At 39.4% G+C, this 22,439-nt stretch overlaps 1 protein-coding gene and 1 non-coding gene across 5 annotated transcripts in view; both read left to right on the top strand.

The window, feature by feature from the left end:
• Positions 1-5,247: 5,247 nt before the first annotated feature.
• FSIP1 (fibrous sheath interacting protein 1) overlaps positions 5,248-22,439 on the top strand; it is a 210,043-nt gene continuing 192,851 nt past the window's right edge. For 3 of the 4 annotated variants that reach the window (XM_069596019.1, XM_069596018.1, XM_069596016.1), the window contains exons 1-2: positions 5,638-5,809; positions 12,833-12,965. In XM_069596019.1, coding sequence (XP_069452120.1) covers positions 12,840-12,965 — 126 coding nt within the window. In that variant the 5' untranslated portion in view covers positions 5,638-5,809; positions 12,833-12,839. Of the gene's footprint in view, positions 5,417-5,637; positions 5,810-12,832; positions 12,966-22,439 lie in introns of those variants that run through there. The other variant, XM_069596017.1, reaches the window with a different exon arrangement.
• On the top strand, positions 16,128-16,199 carry TRNAC-GCA (transfer RNA cysteine (anticodon GCA)). Its single transcript has one exon. It is a non-coding gene; the product is annotated as a tRNA-Cys (tRNA).

Raw genomic sequence — 22,439 nt, 5'->3', positions numbered from 1 at the left:
GCCTTCCCATTATTTAATAGATGGGTGTAAATTGGAGCCTGGAAAAGTGAAGAGGCTTGTCCTAGAATCAACAATAGAGGGAGATGTAAACCCAAATCTCATAAAACCTAAGCCATTTTCAACTCATTCTATTGCATTGTGCTGTAAAAATAGGGCACGCTGATTGTGGTTTCGCTCTGTTTAATTCTTTGTAGATCACAGAGGAGAAGACTGGTGGCTGTTACCACTGTCCAGATGTTTCTAAACAGGCAATTCTTGCTTATCTGCTTGATGAACATAGTTTTTTCTTATACCAGTATGAATACTGTGGAAATTCAGACTGGAACACATGAGCAGGTGGTTTCCAAAGACAGCCAAGTCTGCTAATGTCAGATATTCACAGACTCTTGGAGATGAAAGTAAGCTTAGAAATCGTTATCCTGCCTCTTATTTTACTAGATGGAGAAACAGATTGAGAGAAATTAAGAGACCAGGTCAGCTCGTTGCAGATTCTGGCTGAGAAAGCAGAGATGTGTAATTTAAAATGGTTTTGTGTGCCAGTGTTGGAGTTATGTAATACATTTTGATCCAAATTAGTATATTAATTCCAGTTTGTCTATGATGATAAAATGAAGAGAAAATAAATGCAGTTAAATAAGTAATGAATGATCAAATAAGAAAAAGGATTTAAACAAGAAAGCCAATAGTCATCAAAATAATGACTGGTTCCTAGTCTAACAAACTTTTGTCTGTTCAGATAGAAACATTATTTTGAATTTGAACTGCGAGAAAATATGTGTGAGGAGTGAGTGAGACCCCAAGAACATCAGGATGGCAGCCTGAGAGCTGCAATGAACACCCCTTGTGATTGTTCACCTTTGACTTCTTTATCTCTGAGATGTTAGCTCAGAGAAGAAAAATTTTTCTTTGTTGTTACTGAAGACCTTTGAAGTTTGATCTGAATATATTTCAAATGTGCGATATAAATTTAACTTTCTTTATGTTAAATCAAAAGGCTTTTATAATAATAAAGTTTATAAGATTTTAATTCTAGAATACATTTTACTATACAGAGACCCAATTTAAAACAAAAAATGAACAAACAAAATACCCTATGGGGTCAGGGGGTCAGAGACCTAGCTCAGTTCAGAAGTGATTTGGAATCAGACAAGCATGAAGCATGACACCCGGTCCTTGGACTGTGTTCTGAAATTATGAGTTTCTGCTCAGGATTAATTGTTACATTGAAATTACTAAATTTCATTATCCACCGGCAGAGTCTCACATCCATATTCCTGGCAGGGGCCAAATGCCAGAAGCAGAACCGTGTAATCTCAACTGTCATCCAGCAATGGAGACTGCAGCTAGCCTTGGGAAACTTCTGGCAACTCTTTAAATCTTTACAGGTACAGAATTGCTTCAGGTGACCAAACTGTGGAGCCAGCAGGATAAATCAGAGAATAAAATAGTCTGTTACTGTGAGAAATTTCAAGAAGAGAAATTTTCCCTTTCTGGTGAGAATGACTCACTTAGTGGAGCTGATTTCTTGAGGGCAGAACTGGGATGGCCCAACCCCACGGGCCAAAAATTTTTTTTTCTGGATTTTAGAATGTATCTTTATTCTCTTTATTTTACTACTTTTTAAATAATTAATTTTTAAAAAGTTTTGGTCACTCTTTGTGGCATTGTGGGATCTTAGTTCCCTGACCAGGGATCAAAGCCACATATCCTGCATTGGACCTGCACTTTCTGCCTTGAAAGTCAGGATCTTAACCACTGGGTCGCTGGGGAAGTCCCTATTTTACTATACAAACACCTGTTAGCTCTCTGGGGGCTTCCCAGGAGGCTCAGTGGTAAAGAATCCGTCTGCAATTCAGGAGATGAGAATTCGGTCCCTGGGGCAGGAGGATCCCTTGGAGAAGGAACTGGCAACCCACTGCAGTATTTTTGCCTGAGAATTTCCATGGACAGAGGAGGACTTGAGGACACGACATCAAATTGGCTTTCTGGGCCATAAATGTATAGCTGCAGTGTGTGTGTTTGTGTGTTGATTTTTATGTATCTCCACAGCATCCTGGCACAGTTCCCCGCCCCTCGCCGCCCCCCCCCCCCACACTGACACTCATATCGCTTGAACAAGTTAAACATGATCCCATGACAGTGCATGGGTTAACTCTTTTCACTTAAAAAATCAAAGGGTATCATTATGTATTTGGGCTACCAGATATTGTGCAGTAGTAGCAAGCTTCTCTCGAACTCACAGGGACTTTTAAAATGGGGACATCCTCTGACTGGCACTTGATTCTGTATGTGTGTGCGCTCAGTTGCTCAGTCGTGTCTGACTCTTTGCGGCCCCATGGACTGTAGTCTGCCAGGCTCCTCTGTCCATGGGCTTCTCCAGGGTTGCCATTTTCTGCTCCAGGGGATCTTCTTGATCCAGGGATAGAACCCAGTCTTTACCGCTGAGCCACTGGGGAAACCCCTGATTCTCTATTGCATTGCATAATAGACAGAGTAAGGAGAGGGTTCAGAATCAAGGAAGCTGGAGGTGAGAACATTCTCATTTCTAGCTTACTCTTTACAAAGGGAGTACTGAATGTCTGTGTTCAGAGCCCCTGGATTGCCCAGATCCAGGGGTCTCTCTGGTTCCTTTCAGAGCAGCAGCCTTATCACTATTTATTCTTTAAAATACAAACTTGAGTCAGTGTTTTTCAAAGCATGCTCATCGTCATACTGCACCAAAATCACTAGTGTTTGTTAAAATGAAGATTCCTGGACCTACTAATTCAGAGAATAGGGACTAAAATCAACATTGTATTTATTTATTTAGTTTTCAAACTTTAAACTTTTTATTTTGCATTGGGGTATAGCCAATTAACATTAAACTACCAATGTTATGGTAGTTTCAGGTGAACAGTGAAGGGACTAAGCCATACCTATACATTTATCCATTTTCCCCCACACTCCTCTCCCATCCAGGCTGGCACATAACTTTGAGTTGAATTCTATGTGCTATATAGCAGGTCTTTGTTGGTTATCCGTTTTGAATATAGCAGTGTGTAAATGACCTTCCCAAACTCTTTAAACATCCCTTTGCCTACCGGCAAGTTCATTTTCTGTGAGTCTCTGTTTTGTAAGTAAGTTCATTTGTATAATTTCTTTTTAGATTTCACATATAAGGGATTACATATGATATTTTTCCGTCTGTGTCTGACTTACTTCACTCAGTATGACACTCTCTAGTTTCATTCATGTTGCCGCAAATGGCAAAAATCAACATTTTAAATAACATCTGAAATGATCCTTATGAACAACAAAATCTGAGAACCCATTTTTAGCAGATTTATTTCATAGCTTTTAAGTACTGAAAAAAGAACTAAACACATACTAAGTGCATTTTTACTGTGAATAAAAATAGGATTACTTGTTCCAGAACTTGATTTTTGCTGTTTAAGCCTTGATTTACTCCCCTGGTCTTGCCTCTTGATTACGTGGGTAGTGTTGTGGCCAAGCAGGACCAGGAGGAACAGGAGAGAGTGGAGTTTGGGTAAAAGGGTATATGAAATAAAACATGGACTTTTATAGAAAGTCTGCAGGTTTTATAGGAATACAAATAGGTGAGAACTTTAGTCTCTCAAAATTATCAATGGTTATTTGATATTAGGTATCAAATAATAGGAGCCTGGCATGCTGCAGTCCATGAAGGTCCCAAAGAGTCAGACACGACTTGGTGACACGACTTGGTGACTGACCAATAACAATTTTATAATATGGAGAGCTTCCCAGGTAACTCAGTAGTAAATAAATCTGCCTGCAATTTAGGAGATGCAGGAGATGCTGGTTCCATCATTGGGTGGGGAAGATCCCCTGGAGGCAGAAGTTGCAGCCCGCTCCAGTATTCTTGCCTGGGAAATCCATTAAGGCTCTCATCAGGCTCCAGTCCATGGGGTTGCAAAGAGTGGACACAACTGAGCACATACATATATTTATAATATGTACTCAGATTGAAAAAAAAGTCTGCTCTGATTTTTTGGTATCTAATTCACTCTTCTTTGGATGGCTATTATAGATGTGCATGCTCAGTCACTAAGTCATGTCCAACTCTTTGCGACCCCATGGACTATAGCCCAGGCTCCTCTGTCCATGGGATTTCCCAGGCAAGAATACTGGAGTGGGTTGCCATTTCCTTCTGCAGGGGATCTTCCCAACCCAGGGATAGAACCCATGTCTCTTGCACTGCAGGCAGGTTCTTTACCACTGAGCCACCTGAGAAGCCCCACTTAAAGACGTACCCAAGCACAGTTCAAACAACAGAACATTTCAGTTCAGTCGCCTCTTGGATCACACCTAAAATCCAAGGAAAGTGAATTTCTGAAAGCGGATTTGGAGTTTTGTTTTTAACAGAAGGCAATCAGCACCATCTAGTGGACACAAGTAAACTTTCTTCTTGAATTCAGTCCAGTGAGAAGGTGAAGAGAATAAACAGGCTTTGGAACTGGGTTGGAATCCAAGTACCATTTAGTTACCAAATGAACTTGGCAAAATCACTTAACCCCCATGCTCTGCTTCTCAAGTACCGATCTGGGTAATAGCAGTCCTGTTGCACAGGTGTTATGAAGTGACATGGAATGACGTATCTGAAGTATGTCCTAAACCCTCAGTAAATGTTACTTTTTAATAACTAAGCCATAGATTCACACGTCATGGGAACTGTCCGGTAGCACACATTTTTAATTTCCCGTCAAAGAAATGACTGTTAAATCTAGTTTGTGGAATCTATGATACAATTCTTAGTGAGGTTTCTCTCCTAGTATCGTGTTACATTTGGCTGAAGCTCATGGTGAGAAAAAGGAAATTGGGACAACAAGGCTGGTATGAGAGTTGGAGCCCAGATGGAATACAACGTGGGCTCATTCATTCATTCAAATCTGACTCCACTCAGAAGGAGAATTTCAGGAACAGAGAGACTGAAAACAAAAACAAAAACCAGCTTTGAAACCAACGCTGCCATATGTCACCAACCTGGAAGGAGACCAGGGAAATTTTAGCTTAAAATATCTTGACTGTAGATGAAATCTTTATGAATTATTTTGAAAGGCATAATTCTTTCTAGAATATTTTGGGGGTGGGGTATAAACACAGCAGAGAAAAATATGGTGCTCTAACATATCTGAATGTGAATTGTTTTGAGGGTATAATTGCAATAGTTGGCATAGAAGTATTTCAGGAAATTAAAAACAAAGACACAATTTATTGTGTACTAATACACAGCAGAGGATGAGATGGCTGGATGGCATCACCGACTCGATGGATGTGAGTTTGAGTGAGCTCCGGGAGTTGGTGATGGACTGGGAGGCCTGGCATGCTGCGATTCATGAGTTCGCAAAGAGTCAGACACGACTGAGCGACTGAACTGAACTGAACTGAACTGAGTGTGGTAAGTGTGTGTTTCTGCACAGTCTTCTAATAGTCATTCTTGCAAGTAAAATAAATGTTGATAAGTTGATACTTATTGTATACTTTACACAAATTCTATGAGTGATAGTCCAAGGAACAAGTTTTTATTCAAAATAAGTTCTTAAATGAGCAATTTCCAACCCATGATTATGGGAAGCGCTGGACTTTTCTCCTATCGCGAGACTGGAAGCGTCCGCTTCTGGTTGCCAAGGGAACGGCGTTCCGAGAGGCCAGAGAGCTTAGGACCCGCCGCTACTTCCACTTGTAGAGAAAGAGAAACTGCGGTGGCGGGAAAAGACTCCTCCCTTTCGGGGGACAGTGCGTGACGCTGTGTCAATGCTCTGACGACTGGACACTAGTTTTCACCCAGAAGGTGAGGGACCGCACAGATTAGCAGCGGAGCTCTGTCGCCGGACTACAAGCCAGTGAAGGAGTGGAGCGTAGTCCCATCTGGCTGCTGGGCTGGGGATGGGCGGGAGGGTGTCAGCAGGGGGCCGGCCCGGAGTCCTGGGAGGGGGCGGTGGGTCTGACCTCGGAGAAGCTTCAGTCTCTTCGAAGGCTGGGCCAGGATTTCCTGGACACTGTAGCAAACGTTCCTGACCTTAAGACCTAGTACCAAGGACTCCCACTGTCCTAGCCCATAAGATCTAGAACTTATGTTACAAATTAATCACCAGTCATTTTAAATAGTCTATAAGTGACAAAGGATGCCAATAGATATTTCACAGGGGAAAAAAAAAAAAAAGGTGGGCAGTAAACATTTGACTAGCGACAACTTCTTTGGTAATTAAAGAAATGTAACTCATAGATACTTTTTGACATGTACCAGCTTGACAAAGGTGAAAATCTTTGACATAATCAGATTGGCCCTGCTGGCGAAACAGACGCTTTCATCTCAGCATATCCTGTTGGTAGTAATGTAATCTGGTACAGTTCTGTTGTAGGACAATTTGGTAGTTTACCAAAATTTGAAATTCAAGTGTTTGCTCAACAATTTAAAAAAATTTATTGAAGTGTAGTTGATATACAATGTTAATTTCTTCTGTATAGCAGTGACTCAGTTATACATGCATATATATGTATATTCTTTTTCATATTCTTTTCCATTATGGTTTGTCACAGGATATTGAATATAGTTCTCTGGCTATACAGTAGGACATTGTTGTTTATTGATCCTATTTTTAATAGGTTGCCTCTGCTAATCCCGAACTCCTGTTCCTCCCCTCTCCTCTTTCCCCTCCCCCTTGGCAACCACAAGTCTGTTCTCCGTGTCTGTGAGTCTGTTTCTGTTTTATGTATGTTCGTGTTGTACTAAATTCCTCAATAAGTGATATGGTATTTGTCTTTCTCTTTCTGACTGACTTTGCTTAGTATGATAATCTCTAGGTCTATCTGTGTTGCTGCAAATGGCGCCATTTCATCCTTTTTAATGACTGAATAATATATTTAATGGCTAAATAATTGTATATATGTACCATGTCTTTGGGCTTCCCTGGTGGCTCAGAGGGTAAAGCATCTGCCTGCAGTGCGGGAGACCTGGGTTCAATCCCTGGGTTGGGAATATCCCTTGAAGAAGGAAATGGTAACCTACTCCAGTACTCTTGCCTGGAAAACCCCAAGGATGGAAAAGCCTGATAGGCTACAGTCCATGGGGTCACAAAGAGTCAGACAGGACTGAGCGACTTCACTTTCACTTTTTCCCTGCCTCTTCTCTATCCATTCATCTGTAGATGGACAGATTTAGGTTGTTTCCCTGTCTTCGCTATTGTAAATAGTGCTGCTATGAGCATAGGGGTGCATGTATCCTTTTGAATTATAATTTTGTCTGGGTGTATGCCCAGGAGTGGGATTTCTGGGTCATATTGCAATTTTTTTTGACTTAGCAATTCAATTTCATATTCTGGACATATAAACATAACTAAGCAAAAATTTGTACAAAGAGGTTAACTTAAAATTGAGGTATTCTTTACATACCGTAAAATTTACCCTTTTAATATTGCAGTTCTGTGAGCTTTGGCAGACGCATACAGTTTGTGTTTATGTTATTACCCATCACAGTCAAGATACAAAACACTTGCATCATTCTCCCAGAAATCCCCTGATACCAGTTTATGTAGTTAACCCTTCCCTATACCCAGCCCTGGTAACAGTCATCCATTTTCTGTCCCTATAGTTTTCTCTATTCTAGAAGTCATATAATTGGAGACAAATACTATGGAGACTTTTGAATCTGGCCTCTTTCAACTTAGCAACATATAGTTGAGATTTGCCTAAGTTTTCTATCAGTAGTTTGTTTCCTTATGCTGTCGAGCAGTGTTCCATTGTATGGATGTACCACAGTTGCTTACTCATTGTCTAGTTGAGGGACATTTGGATTGTTCCTAGTTTGGGGAAGTTGTTAATGGAGTTGCTATAAACCTTTATATGCAGATTTTTGTGTGATTATAAATGTTCATTCCTTGGGTGAATATCCAAGTGTGAGATTGTGGAGTCATAAGGTAAGCGTATGTTGAACACTGTAAGAAAGTGGCAAGTGGTTTCTGCAACACTGCTATCCCATTTTGTATTCTCATCAGCAATATATGAAAGTTCCAGTTGCTTCAATTTTGTCGGCACTTGGTATTGTTAGTTTCTAAAAAAGTAATTTTCACCATTTGAATGTGTAGCAGTATCTTATTATGGTTTTAATTTGAATTTTTTCCATAGCTTAATGATGTTGACCGTCTTCTGTGCTAGCTTGCTATCTATACATCTTTGGTGATGTGTCTGCTCAAATCTTTCTTATTATTGAGTCTTGATACTTCTTCATATATTCAAGATGTAAGTCCTTTGTCAGCTATGTGTTTTGCAAATATTTTCTTCCAATATTTGACTTTTGTTTTCCTTTTCAGTAGTGTCACTTGAAGAGTGGTACTTTTAAACTTTGATACATTTCAATTTATCAGTATTTTCTTTTATGAATCATACTTCTGATGTTGTCCGCCAAGGGATTCCCTGGTGGCTCAGATGGTAAAGCGTCTGCCTGCAATGTGGGAGACCCAGGTTCAATCCCTGGGTTGGGAAGATCCTCTGGAGAAGGAAATGGCAACCCACTGTAGTACTCATGCCTGGAAAATTCCACGGATGGAGAAGCCTGGTGGGCTACAGTCCATGGGGTTGCAGAGTTGGACACGACTGAGCAACTTCACTTTCTTTTCACTTTCTGATGTATCTAAGACATCTTTGCCTAGCCCACGATCACACATATTTTATAGAAAGTTTATAGTTTTGAGTTTTTCTTTTAGGCCTGTGATCAATTTTGAGTAAATTTTTGTTTTGCTTTTTATAGCAAATCTTCCATATAAAAGCTAAATGAAACTGATTTTTAAAATGCTACATCTATGCAATAGAGTATTATGCCATGATTTGAAAGCATGAAATGTATTTGTGTGTGGTGGTACAGAAAAGTCTCTGAAATGCATCAAGTGTGAAAAAGCAAGTTGTGAAGCACCATGCCATTTGTGTGTGTTTGTGTTGAGTAGGAATAGGTAGTTAAAGGATAGAAAGTTTGCATATGCCTAAATAAGTAAGACCTACAAAAATCTATTAACTGTGTTTCTTGGGATGAGGGTAAGTTGAACTTGAAAAACTTTTACATTGTTCTATATTATGTGCTTTTTTTCCCCTCTCATAGGCAAATATTTCTTACATAATAAATATAGAAAGTAAAAAGAAAACACCACAAATAGTTTTAGACATTAAAATCATGAAAATAAATGTAATTCTCCTCTTTAAAAAGGCTGGCTATTCATTATAACTAAACAGAGGAGGATTAATTTTCTTTTGATTCTTTCATTCATCCCAAAACATCAAATTACATTGGCCCAGTGTCCCCATTTTGGTTTTAAATCATTCATGGTGGTTGCATTTCTCACAAGCCTATATGAAAAAGTTTAAATTAATCTCACTTGAAACGAATGTTATGAAAACTTTGTACCTCTTAAAGAATAGTGATTTGTTGCAAGTTAGAATCTGGTCATGTATCCTTCTGTTTAATGGAATATCAAGAACTGAATAATATGCTATTTTAGAACTATCTTTAATGTAATAAGAAAATGCTGATCACTTAATGTTAAGTGAGAAATACATGGATTCAATTTTTTTGAAAAAATATACAAGGCAAAAATGGAAAAGAAATGTGCCAGCAGTGTTTAGCTCAGGGTGATGAATACTGGGTGATTTTTATTTATTTTTGAATATACTTTAATGTATTCCAGAAAATTTACTACAATAAATAAAATTCTTTAATTATGAATTTAAGATACTAGAAAACCAGCAAGTAGAGGTAAGCAAAAGGTAAAAGAAGACACAAGAACATCCGTGAACCTACTGGTCCAGAACCCACCACTGTCACTTCTTTGATTTGTGATCATCTTTCAGGTCCCTCTCTGTATATGTTTTTAATTAGAGAAATTGGTCTTGTTTTTTAAACAGAATGTCGACTTCCTTCCTTCCTGCTTCCTGCCTTCCTTCCTTGTCTATGCCCTTTGCCAGTTTTCTATTGGAATGCTTCTTTTCCTTGTTGATAAGAGCTCTTTAAATATGTAAATGTATTCATCTTTTGTATATTATCTGTATTGCATATATTTCCTCCAGTTTCTCATCTATCTTTTAATTTAGAGTTTTTTTTTTCTTTTTGGTTTGATACTCAAGAGCAGTCAATGTTATGTGATCACGTCTATTAGTCTCTTATTTTTTGACTTATGCTCTTGATGTCCTGCTTGGTAAGTCACTAACCTCATTTTTGGGCTTCCCAGGTGTATTTGTGCATGCTCAGTTGAGTCTGATTCTTAGTAACACTATGAATTTGTAGCCCACCGGTCTCCTCTGTCCATGGGATTCTCCAGCCAAGAATACTGGAGTGGGTTGCTGTTTCCTCCTCCAGAGGATCTTCCCAACCCAGGGATGGAACCTGTGTCTCCTGCATTGGCAGGTGGATTCTTTACCACTGAACTTGTAAAGTGGCTTCCCAGGTGGCTCAGTGGTAAAGAATTTGCCTGCCAAGTAGGAGATGTGGGTTTGATCCCTGGGTGGGGAAGATCCCCTGGAGAAGAAAATAGCAACCCACCCCATGATTCTTGCCTGGGAAATCCCATGGACAGAGGAACCTGGCAGCTGTAGTCCATGGGGTTTCAAAAGAGTCTGAACAGGACTTAGCAACTAAACAACAAAAAAACCTCATTATTATGTAAATTAGATGTATGTTTCCTTCCAGCCCCTTGGAGATTTCACATTTTGTATTTATTAAGCAATTTAAAAAACTTTTAATAAAGTAATGTGGTAAAATATGTCAAACTACATTATAATATTTACAATGGAAAAAGTCACGTCCTTCAGGGACAAATATCTTGAACTTGTAAACATTATGCTTGTTTAACTATTGTTTAGATTTATCAAGTTTTGGATATTCTCTTTGATTTCCTATTATGACAGATTAGATTTTTTATACATTTCCTTTTACATACACCTTCTCACATACACTCAATATAATTAAGGCACAGTATTTGGTTAAATCAATATTCAGTGCTTATATAATTAAAAGTATTTAATTGTCATTTGATTGTTTGCTTTCTAGTATAGTGCTTTATTTTTCTTGTGGAATTTCTCTATGGCTACTGAGATTGTTTTCTAATACGCTCAGATACATCTCTAAGTTCCTAATTCACTGCCCTTTATCCATACTTTTTTCTAGATGGCCAAATCATAAGATTGTTAGTTATATCCCTACCCATCCTGGGAAGTGTGTTTTATTTATGATTTTCAGGAGCAAACATGAAAGAACAGACCTATTTCTAAAGCAAATTGAGAGATTTCTGGAGCCTCTTAGCTGATCCGTGCCATTGGTGGTTTGCTGTGCCCCTCCCATTATTGATGTGTATTATATGGGCTCTGCACAGGCTTCCATCTCATTGCTCCCTCTGTGCACTGCAATAAGTCTCCCTTGACAGGCTGCTTAGTGCATTACAAGACATTTGGCCTTTCAGTGACTTACGCTTTTTGATTGTGATGTGATGGGCCAGAGTGATCCGTCATCCCACAATAATAATGTCAGTGCCTTCCTGAGTGAGCCAGAAACCCTTTTACAGAGTTGAATAATGTTGGGATCAATGCCTTTTTCATTTGCTGAGATGGAAAGAGTTGACCTACTGGTCCTTGACGCCTTGGTACATTGAATGGTTGGGAGCTAAATCATATTATCCCTCTGTGTGCCTTGGAGGAGCATGGGGTTGTTCATGTTTGGGCTTCCTCCTGTGTCCGGAACTTCCTTGGACTCTGCCTTCCCTGTTCAAAAAGAGAAAGATAGATGAGTCATTTTGTAGGGTAAGAAAAGGACATTGTTTCACTTGCTGGGCCAAAGGCAGTTGCCTTTATTCTCTTATGAGAGAAATGGTTTGATTCATAACCAGTAGGAATTTAGGAAAGGATTTGTTGGAAGATATCCAGTCACACATATGTAAAGCTAAGTATTGAGAAGGCAAACTCTGAAATTCTCTCTGTCTTCCATTTTATTTGACATGTATGCCACCCCAGCATTACTGAACAAATCTGGGATGGTCCTAATCAAGGGCACAGTTTGGCAGGATTGAGGTGCTGGCAATACTCAAGTTTTCTCATTAGATTAAACCACCCTGCCTAATATCTCCTGCTTTAGGAAACAGTCCTGGGAACAGAGCAGCCAGACTGGTATAAGGCCTTTGGACTGTGTTACCCAAAAAATAGTTAAGGAGATTGGCAATGTGTATCCAGATAATGAAAGTCTGTCCTCTAGTAGATAGAGTAGGTTCAGTTCTCTCTTGCTTCAGGGCAGAAGTGGAATTGTGTGTCTCAGAAGGGCAGGGTTGAAAGAAGAGTGATTACCAGCAGCAGCAGCAGCAGCAGGTACTCCATGAAGATTCCGTACCAAGGAAGAGAGGAGAAATCAGAGCTGAGAGGGAGCCCAGGCTGAAGGCTGAGCTAGAATAAGGAAAGCAAAACCAAAAGCAAGTAGAGGCCTTGGGAAATTATTACTATGAAGCATGAGTCTTGGCTGAGAGGTGTGGTTCTCTGAAAGGGTCTTCTAAGGCCTAGGACATAGTAAGTGTTTCTGTTGGAGATGCAGAAAGCCGCTGAATGGCATTCACTTCTGCACTTTTTTAGCCACTTTGAGAATCTAACATCCTGGGCAGCATGCTTTTTTCCACTTACAGTGATGTAAAATGTAATGATCCGTGGACATAGACATCTTTTGATGAAGTTAGGGTCCTGTGAGTTTGGTAGCAACATAATCCTTATAATAAAGGCTCTGAGTTAACTGAATGTTAACAGTGATGAAACATTTAAACATACAAGTCACAGCTTGCTTAAAATTTTGTTTTAGGATATCAATGGATATTATAAAGGGAAACTTAGATGGAATTTCAAAACCAGCCTCAAATTCAAGGACACGTCCTGGGAGCCAAAGTTCAAATGCTTCTTTGGAGGTGCTCTCACCAGAACCAGCATCCTTCAAGGTACTTTGCTGTTTAGAAATGATATAAATGACTTCTTTCAATCTCTAGCAATTTGTAAACCAGAGCTGTTGCTAACATCCCCTTCTAATGTTCCTCTTTAAAAGGTGTGTTCTGGGAGCACTCATAGATTTCTTGTTTGTTACTTTAGATCTTTTAATGTGAAAATACTCTTTCCTTCTTTACTTTCCCATTTTTTGGTGGGGGGGATAGAGTATGGCTTATTTTTTCATAGTTGTACTTTGATAATGCTCATTTGTTAACTTTTCTTCTTTCATAAGAGAGCTTTGTATTCTAATATCTACTATGCCACCATTGACTCTTACTATGAAAAAGATTCATTAATTTAAAAAACAGAGTTTGGATCAAGACCACATGGTATATATTTAGTAGGTACATTACCTGGCTGTGACTCCCTTTATTATCTTTATTAGTCTTTCTATCTTTTCTCAAAATATCTAATTTGATGTGTGTGTGTGTGTTTTAAAGAATCTGTTTTTCTCTCTGTGATGTGGGGCAGTTTATTTGTCAAGGTTGTGGGAAACAAAAATTTTGAAGCTTATGGTGAAAATTTGCTTTGCAGTTTTATGACTCCTTTCTCGCTTATTCTTTTGACTTATGGGTTAGACTGCATTACGAGACTCTTAGAGGATTGTCTATAATGATTTAACGCTGGAAATAGAAAGCATTCTAGGCATTTCCAGCCCAGAATGTTTTCCAGATCCAATACAAGAAATTCAGCTCCTAAATCAGTTGAGGGCCAGCTGAAGAGGAGATCACAGGAGGGACTTTTCTTGGATCATTGGTTCTCAGGTCACGCTGTGCATGCATGCTCAGTCACGTGCAACTGTTTTGTGACCCCATGGCCTGTAGCCTGTCAGGCTCCTCTGTCCGTGGGATTTTCCATTTCCTCCTCCAGGGGGTCTGCCCTACTCAAGGATCAAACCCAGGTCTCCTGTGTCTTCTGCATTGCAGGCAGATTCCATACTGCTGAGCCACCAGGGAAGCCCAGTCACACCACCTTATCCAAAATCCAGAGATCTGAAAGCTGCTGCTGTTGCTGCCTCTGATATTCTACACATCTCTCAGAACCAGAAAACTGGTGACTAGACATGCAGAGGTGACTGCCTTTGCTATTTCTTGTCCATATTATAGGGGTTCCTTGGTGGATCAGTCAGTAAAGAGACCAGCTGCATATCAGGAGCCTAGCAAGATGGCTTCTGCCTTATTCCTCTGGTATAAATTCTGTGCAGATGCACCTAATTGGATGAAATTAACACATATCCAGAATCCAGCCTGCAAGCAGCTTTGTAAAATACAGTTTCTAGTTTAACTCTTATGTTTTGTTTCACCTAATCCTGCGTCGTCACTGTGTGTTAACTCTTACAGCATTGTAATAATTCTTGATATCTGATGAGATCGGTCTCCCCATCATATTTTTCTCTAGGACTGTCCTAGCTGTACTTGGCTTTTTGTTGTTTTTATATTTTAGAACAGTTTTCAAGTTCTATGAAAAATACTGTTGAGGTTTTGATTGAAATTGCTTTGAATTTATAGATTAATTTGGAGAGAATTTCTAACTTTATGATAGTAATCTTCCTATCTATTTACATAGCATCTCATTGACTTCTTTGCTTCTAATTTAAACATTTTACAAACTGTGAAATTCACTCTTTTTTGGTGTTTAATTCTGAGTTTGGCACGTGTGTGGAGTGATATTATCACAGTCACAATATAGAACAGTTCCATCATTACCTCTCAAAAATGCTAGCCTGTCAAAAACAGTCTCTCCTACTCTTAATCCCTGGAAACTCTGGATCTGTTTTCTGTCTCTATAGTTTTTCCTTTTCCAGAAGGTCATATGAATGAAGTTAAAAAAAATTGTAGCTTTTGAGTTTGGCTTTTGTTTGCTGGCACAATGTGTTTGAGACTCATCCATGTTGATGCTTGTTCACTCACATCTTTTAATTGCTTAGTAGTGTTCCATTGTGTGGGTAAACCACTGTTTGCTTATTCATTCCCCAGGTGAGGAACATTTGAGTAGTTTGCAGATTTTGGTGATTATGAATAAAGCTGCTGTAAATATTTGCATACATACAATAAGTATAAAGTAGTATCTCATTGAGGGTGTAACTGGAATTTTCCCGATGACTAATAATGTTGTGTTTTTATGTGCTTATTTACAATTCACATATCTTTTTTGGAAAGTTTATGTTCAAAAGACTCCATCTAGAATACATAAAGAACTCTGAAAAATCAACAGTAAGTAAATAGTCTTTTGTCAGATATATGATTTGCAAATATTTTCTCCTAGTCTGTAGCTTGGTTTTTCTTTCTTTTAACTGTGTCTTTTAAAGAGCATTTAACATTTTAAGTGCAATTCATCATGCTTTTTTCTTTTGAGAATTGTGTTTTTTGGTTGTATCTAAGAATCCTTTGTCTAACCCAAGTTCCCAAAGATTTTTTTTCCTGTTTTTTCTTCTGAAAGTTTTATAGTTTTATATTTTGCATTTAGATTCTTGCCTCTTTTGTTGCCAGTGAGAAGGCTTTTCTAAGCCCAATATTCATTCCAGTGTGGGTTGTCTAGTTTAGATATTTTTCTCTGGCCACTTTATTTTTTTCCCTTTGTCTTTGATATCTATTATTACTCCCCTAGGTATGGACTTATTTAACTTGTCTTTCTGAAGACTAACTAGTACCACTTCAATGTAAGAATATGTGTTTTTTATTTATTTTTTAAAAAAAATTCTTAGCCACTGTATTTTCATATGTTTTGAATATTGCTTGCATTATTTTTTTCTATTTTGAAATCCTGGAAGTCCAATAAAATTTCTGTTGAACCTTTCTCTTCTATTCTTTAGATCTCTTAAAATTTTTAAAAAAAAATTTCATTTATTTCTCTGTGCATCATGCTGGGGAATTTTTAATATATATTTCTTGGAATTCTTTCTAATACTATGTCAAATCTGTTCTTTAATCTATCCATTGAATTTTTAATCTTAATGATATATTTTTAATTTCTTGAAGTTCTTTGTTATTTATTTTCAGATGTATCTTAATCTTTTTGTGTTATTTGGATTCTTTCTTCAGACTCATTGGAACTATTCATCTTTATCAGCTTTTTATAATAACATCTTAAGTTCTTTTGTTTATTCTGATAGGGCTTCCCTGGTAGCTCAGTTGGTAAAGTATCTGCCTGCAATGCAGGAGACCCTGGTTCGATTCCTGGGTTGGGAAGATCCACTGGAGCGGGCTAGGCTACCCACGCCAATATTTCTGGGTTTCTCTTGTGGCTCAGCTGATAAAGAATCTACCTGCAATGTGGGAGACCTGGGTTGGGAAGATCCCCTGAAGGAAAAGGCTACCCACTTCAGTTTTCTGGCCTGGAGAATTCTTAAAAAGAATATCTTATTCTTTTTGTGTTATTTGGATTCTTTCTTCAGTTCAGTTCAGTTCAGTCGCTCAGTCGTGACCGACTCTTTGCGACCCCATGAATCACAGCACGCCAAGCCTCCCTGTCCATCACCAACTCCCGGAGTTCACCCAGGTTCATGTCCATTGAGTCAGTGATGCCATCCAGCCATCTCATCCTCGGTCGTCCCCTTCTCCTCCTGCCCCCAATCCCTCCCAGCATCAGAGTCTTTTCCAATGAGTCAACTCTTCGCATGAGGTGACCAAAGTATATTTATCTTTATCAGATTTTTATAGTAATATCTTAGGTTCTTTTGTTTATTCTGACTCTTGCTTACTGTTGGTCATGTGTTCATGGCTTTTGAACTTTGGGATTATAAGTTTTAATTTTGGAAAATTTATGGAGCCTGATTTGAAGCTGTACCTTCCAGAGCAAGTTTCTGTTTGCTTCTACCAAATGGCTCAGAGATACCACTGGCATGAATCTTTTTTTTGGGCTAATTTTTCATCTTGAAGCATTCCAGAGCACATGAATAATATTAATGAGAATTCAAACCCCCATAAAGCATGACCCCATGGTTGCACATTCTCAGGGAAGACTGTTTCCCACTCGGAACACAGACATGTTTCTTGTTTGTATCCTGTGCTTTTGGATAGATACAGTTTTCTAATCTGCACTGTCACAGAGGAGGCACGGTTTTAAGGGATCTAGCTTCACGAAGCAGGAGAGGGAAGGGTCTTCTCCATCCTGTCTTGCATGAGCCCAAGTCCTAGTCTCCTAGCTCTGTGTAGGTGGTAAAGCCGAAGTCCATGGCTTTCTGAGGCCAGCAAATTTTTCTTTTACCTGTCCTGGTACTAGTGGTAAAGGGTCCTGCCTGCCAATGCAGGAGACATAAGAGATGCAGGTTCAGTCCCTGAGTTGGGAAGATCCCCTGGAGGAGGGCATGGCAGTGCACTCCAGTATTCTTGCCTGGAGAATCCCATGGACAGAGGAGCCTGGTGGGCTGCAGTCCATAGGGTCACAAAGAGTCAGACATGACTGAAGCAACTTAACACACACGCACTCCGCTTCCACCCAACCCCCACCAGGGCATCTGCTTTAAGGATTTACAAGGTTCCTATTTCAGTTTTTGTTGTTTTTCTTATTCCGTCTCTACGTTGTGTCTGACTCTTTGGAACCCCATAGACTGCACTACGCTAGGCTTCCCTGTCCTTCACCATTTCTGAGTTTGCGCAAACTCACGTCCATTGAGTTGGTGATGCCATCCAACTATCTCATCCTCTGTCATCCCCTTCTCCTCCTGCCTTCAATCTTGCCCAGCATCATCGCCTTTTCCGATGTGTCAGCTCTGCATTAGGTGGTTAAAGTGTTGGAGCTTCAGCTTCAGCACCAGTCCTTCCAATGAATATTCAGGGTTGATATCTTTTAGGATTGACTGTTTAATCTTTTTGCTGTCCAAGGGACCCTCAAGAGTCTTCTCCAGCACCACAGTTCGAAAGCATTAATTATTTGGTGCTTAGCCTTCTCTATGGTCTAACTCTCACATCTGTACATGATTACTGAGAAAAGTGTAGCTTTGCCTATATGGACCTTTGCTGGTGAAGTGATGTCTCTGCTTTTTAATACGCTAAGTTTGTCATAGCTTTTTTCCCAAGGAGCAGTTGTCTTTTAATTTCATGGCTGCAGTCACTGTCTGCATTGGATCACTGATTTTGGAGCCCAAGAAGATAAAAGTCTGTCACTGTTTCCATCTTTTCCCCATTTATTTGCCATGAAGTGATAAGACCTGATGCCATGAACTTATCTTTTTGAGTTGAGTTGAGTTTCAAGCCAGATTTTTCACTCTCTTCTTTCACCTTCATCAAAAGTCTCATTAGTTCCTCTCTGCTTTCTGCCATTAGGGTGGTGTCATCTTCATATCTGGGGTTGCTGATATTCTTTCCTGGCAGTCTTGATTCCAGCTTGTGATTCATCTAGCCTGGCATTTTGCATGATGTACTCTGCCTATAAGTTAAATAATCAGGGTGACAATATACAGCCTTGACGTAATCCTTTCCCAATTTTGAACCAGTCCATTGTCCCATATCTGGTTCTAACTGTTGCTTCTTGACCTGCATACAGGTTTCTCAGCTTTTAGTTTCCTTTTAATTTCTGTTGACTGGCAATTTCCCCAGTATTCTTGTGAACTTAGAACTGTTCATTTCTAAGTAGATGGAAGGTTTCAGTTTATTCAGTTTTCCATATAGCCTAAACTGGAATCTAAAACAATTTTGGATTCTAGTAGCCCAAAACAATTTTAGACTCCTTAGTCTCAAGCTTACTGATTATAAACCTAAACTCTGGATTATGGGTTCAAAATAGGCTCTGCTGACCATATTTTATGTAATTTTGGGAAAATTATTAATACTTCAACTCTGTGTCAGTTTCCTAATCTGTTCAAATGTGTAATATTACTGTCCACCTCTTAGGCATGTTTTGGGGACAAAATGAGTGAAATATCTACAATTTTTAGAAGTGACTAACACCTAGTATGGAAAAGGCAATGGCACCCCACTCCAGTACTCTTGCCTGGAAAATCCCATGGATGGAGGAGCCTGGTAGGCCACAGTCCATGGGGTTGCGAAGAGTCGGACATGACTGAGCGACTTCACTTTCACTTTTCACTTTCATGCGTTGGAGAAGGAAATGGCAACCCACTCCAGTGTTCTTGCCTGGAGAATCCCAGGGATGGCGGAGTCTGGTGGGCTGCTGTCTCCGGGGTCGCACAGAGTTATACATGACTGAAGCAACTTAGCAGCAGCACGTAGTAAGTACTCAATACGTCTTAGCTAATTGGCCTTAATTCTTTAACCTAATTGGTCAGTCCTTCCTATGTTATTTTTCATGGGATTCAGTGTAAAGTCAGACACACAGTAGCTAGTCACATAACTGTGTTTAACAAATTTAGAATGAAATTTTTACCATTTTATGTAGGTAGGATAATATATTTACAAAGACCTGACGAATTTTAGAGTAGCAAAGGATTAGTATTTCTGCTTACGTATTCCTAGGTGATGAATTTTTTTTAAAGCAGCAGCTTCACAATATTGATGCACATGTTTTAAAACATAGTTTGATATTACCTCATTCAAAATTTATTTAAAAGAAATATATCAGCAATTCCAGGCATATTTTATTTGAACCCATTAAGCTATAGGTCAAAACAAACTCTAGCATATTTATTAACCAAAGAGGACTTTGATACTTATATCAAAGGCAAAACGTTGTAAAAGTTGTGATTTGTCTTAAAAAGTTCATGGAAAATCAGTAAGGTTCATCTGGGCTTGGGGTAGAAAATTCACAGGTATGCTGCATGTTGACTGCTGACTGCAAATGAGTTAGTGTCTGTAAGACCTTTTACATTGTCAGAATAATAAATCCTAGTATTTTGATTAGTTTTATTGCTCATTTGTCTTTTATTAATTTCTTGCCAAAATTTCTGAGTGGCAGAAAATGAATTTAAAATGCTAGAGGGTTTTTTTTTTTTTTTTTTTTTGGCCACATGGTGTATAGCTTGTGGGATCTGGTTTCCCGATCAGGGATTGACGCCATGTCTCCTGCAGTGGAAGCATGGATTCTTAACCACTGGACTGCCAGAAAGTCCCTAAAATGCTAGAATTTTAACGAAATTTCTGTAGTAATGGTATAGTTCTCATTCTTAGAATTTTGGTTTATTGTTGCTTCTGAATATTTTTCTTGAAAGAGCCAATTGTTGCAACTGGTGTAAAAATCTCATGGCTTTCAGGTAGGTATCTAATTGTTTGGAAGTGTTTTCATAGACTGTCTAACTTTCCTGGGACTAACATGGAGATGAAGTAGGGGACATGGAGTAATGAAAAGTGGAGACTGAATGTGGCTTTGAGAATGAAGAAGTAAGAAAAAGCAAACAGGCTACAGGGTAGACAGTCAGAGGGGTTGGGAATAGAGAGGCCCATGGGCAGTGGGATGGGGAGATGGTTGGTGCTAGCGGGGTGGGAAACTGTGGGTAAAATTGTGAAATGGGCACTATTTGCCTTTTGTTCTGTTTCATGTTTTTTGTCTCATTTTTCCTGCTCATTCTAAGCGTCAAGATCATATGGGATAACATGTGTGAAAGATCTTTGTGTATCCTGAAATGTGGTATCTGAGTAGTTGCTAATATCTAGTTATGTTCAGTTCAGTTCAGTTCAGTTCAGTCGCTCAGTCGTGTCCGACTCTTTGCAACCCCATGAATCGCAGCACGCCAGCCCTCCCTGTCCATCACCAACTCCCAGAGTTCACTCAAACTCATGTCCATTGAGTCAGTGATGCCATCCAGCCATCTCATCCTCTGTCGTCCCCTTCTCCTCCTGCCCCGAATCCCTCCCAGCATCAGAGTCTTTTCCAATGAGTCATCTCTTCGCATGAGGTGGCCAAAGTACTGGAGTTTCATCTTTAGCATCATTTCTTCCAGAGAACACCCAGGGCTGATCTCCTTTAAAATGGACTATTGGATCTCCTTGCAGTTCAAGAGACTCTCAAGAGTCTTCTCCAACAACACAGTTCAAAAGCATCAATTCTTTGGCGCTCAGCCTTCTTCACAGTCCAACTCTCACATCCATACATGACCGCTGGAAAAACCATAGTTTTGACTAGGTGGACCTTTGTTGGCAAAGTAATGTCTCTGCTTTTTAATATGCTATCTAGTTTGGTCATAACTTTTCTTCTAAGGAGTAAGCGTCTTTTAATTTCATGGCTGCAGTCACCTTTTGGAGCCCAAAAAATTAAATCTGACACTGTTTCTACTGTTTTCCCATCTATTTCCCGTGAAGTGATAGGACCAGATGCCATGATCTTCATTTTCTGAATGTTGAGCTTTAAGCCAACATTTTCACTCTCCTCTTTCACTTTCATCAAGTGGCTTTTTAGTTCCTCTTCACTTTCTGCCATAAGGGTGGTGTCATCTGCATATCTGAGGTTATTGATATTTCCCCCGGCAATCTTGATTCCAGCTTGTGCTTCTTCCAGCCCAGCGTTTCTCATGATGTACTCTGCATAGAAGTTAAATAAGCAGGGTGACAATATACAGCCTTGACATATTCCTTTTCCTGTTTGGAACCAGTCTGTTGTTCCATGTCCAGTTCTAACTGTTGCTTCCTGACCTGCATATAGGTTTCTCAAGAGGCAGGTCAGGTGGTCTGGTATTCCCATCTCTTTCAGAATTTTCCACAGTTTCTTGTGATCCACACAGTCAAAGGCTTTGGCATAGTCAATAAAGCAGAAATAAATGTTTTTCTGGAACTCTCTTGCTTTTTCGATGATCAAGTAGATGTTGGCAATTTGATCTCTGGTTCCTCTGCCTTTTCTAAAACCAGCTTGAACATCAGGAAGTTCATGGTTCACGTATTGCTGAAGCCTGGCTTGGAGAATTTTGAGCATTACTTTCCTAGTGTGTGAGATGAGTGCAATTGTGCGGTAGTTTGAGCATTCTTTGGCATTGCCTTTCTTTGGGATTGGAATGAAGACTGACCTTTTCCAGTCCTGTGGCCACTGCTGAGTTTTCCAGTTACCCCTGTATAAAAACCCATTCTCAGGGAAAGATCAGCTTGATTCATTTATGCCAAGATATAAATTACTGACAGGGCTTGTGTGACTTCTAGCAATTTCAGCATTTTCAGAAAACTATGCAGCTTTAGGAATTAACTAGATATTATGGAATTTTAAGCTTTACCTGGCCTTTCACAGAAGAATAGTTTTGAACAGGGAACCCTCTTTAACACTTCCCACATCACATAAAGTAAGCATTGTTTTGCTTATTATAAATTAGGTCTCTACTAGTTTCAGTCCATAATGTACCTGTTTTCTTCTCTGTTAAATTGGGGCAGTAAAACCTATCCCAGAGGGTCATTGTGAGACGTGACTGAGGCAGTGTGTGTAAAGCAGTCAGCACAGGACCTGGCCAGTAGTATTTCCTCAGTAAATGTCAGTTATGATTTGTATAGTACGGACTCAGCTCAGTTCTCCTGGGGCTTATGTCCTAGTTCAGGTGAAGAGAGATGCTTGTGCAG

Source organism: Ovis canadensis, chromosome 7 (assembly GCF_042477335.2).
Source record: "Ovis canadensis isolate MfBH-ARS-UI-01 breed Bighorn chromosome 7, ARS-UI_OviCan_v2, whole genome shotgun sequence".
NCBI lineage: Eukaryota > Metazoa > Chordata > Mammalia > Artiodactyla > Bovidae > Ovis > Ovis canadensis.
This window is presented reverse-complemented; position numbering and strand designations above follow the sequence as displayed.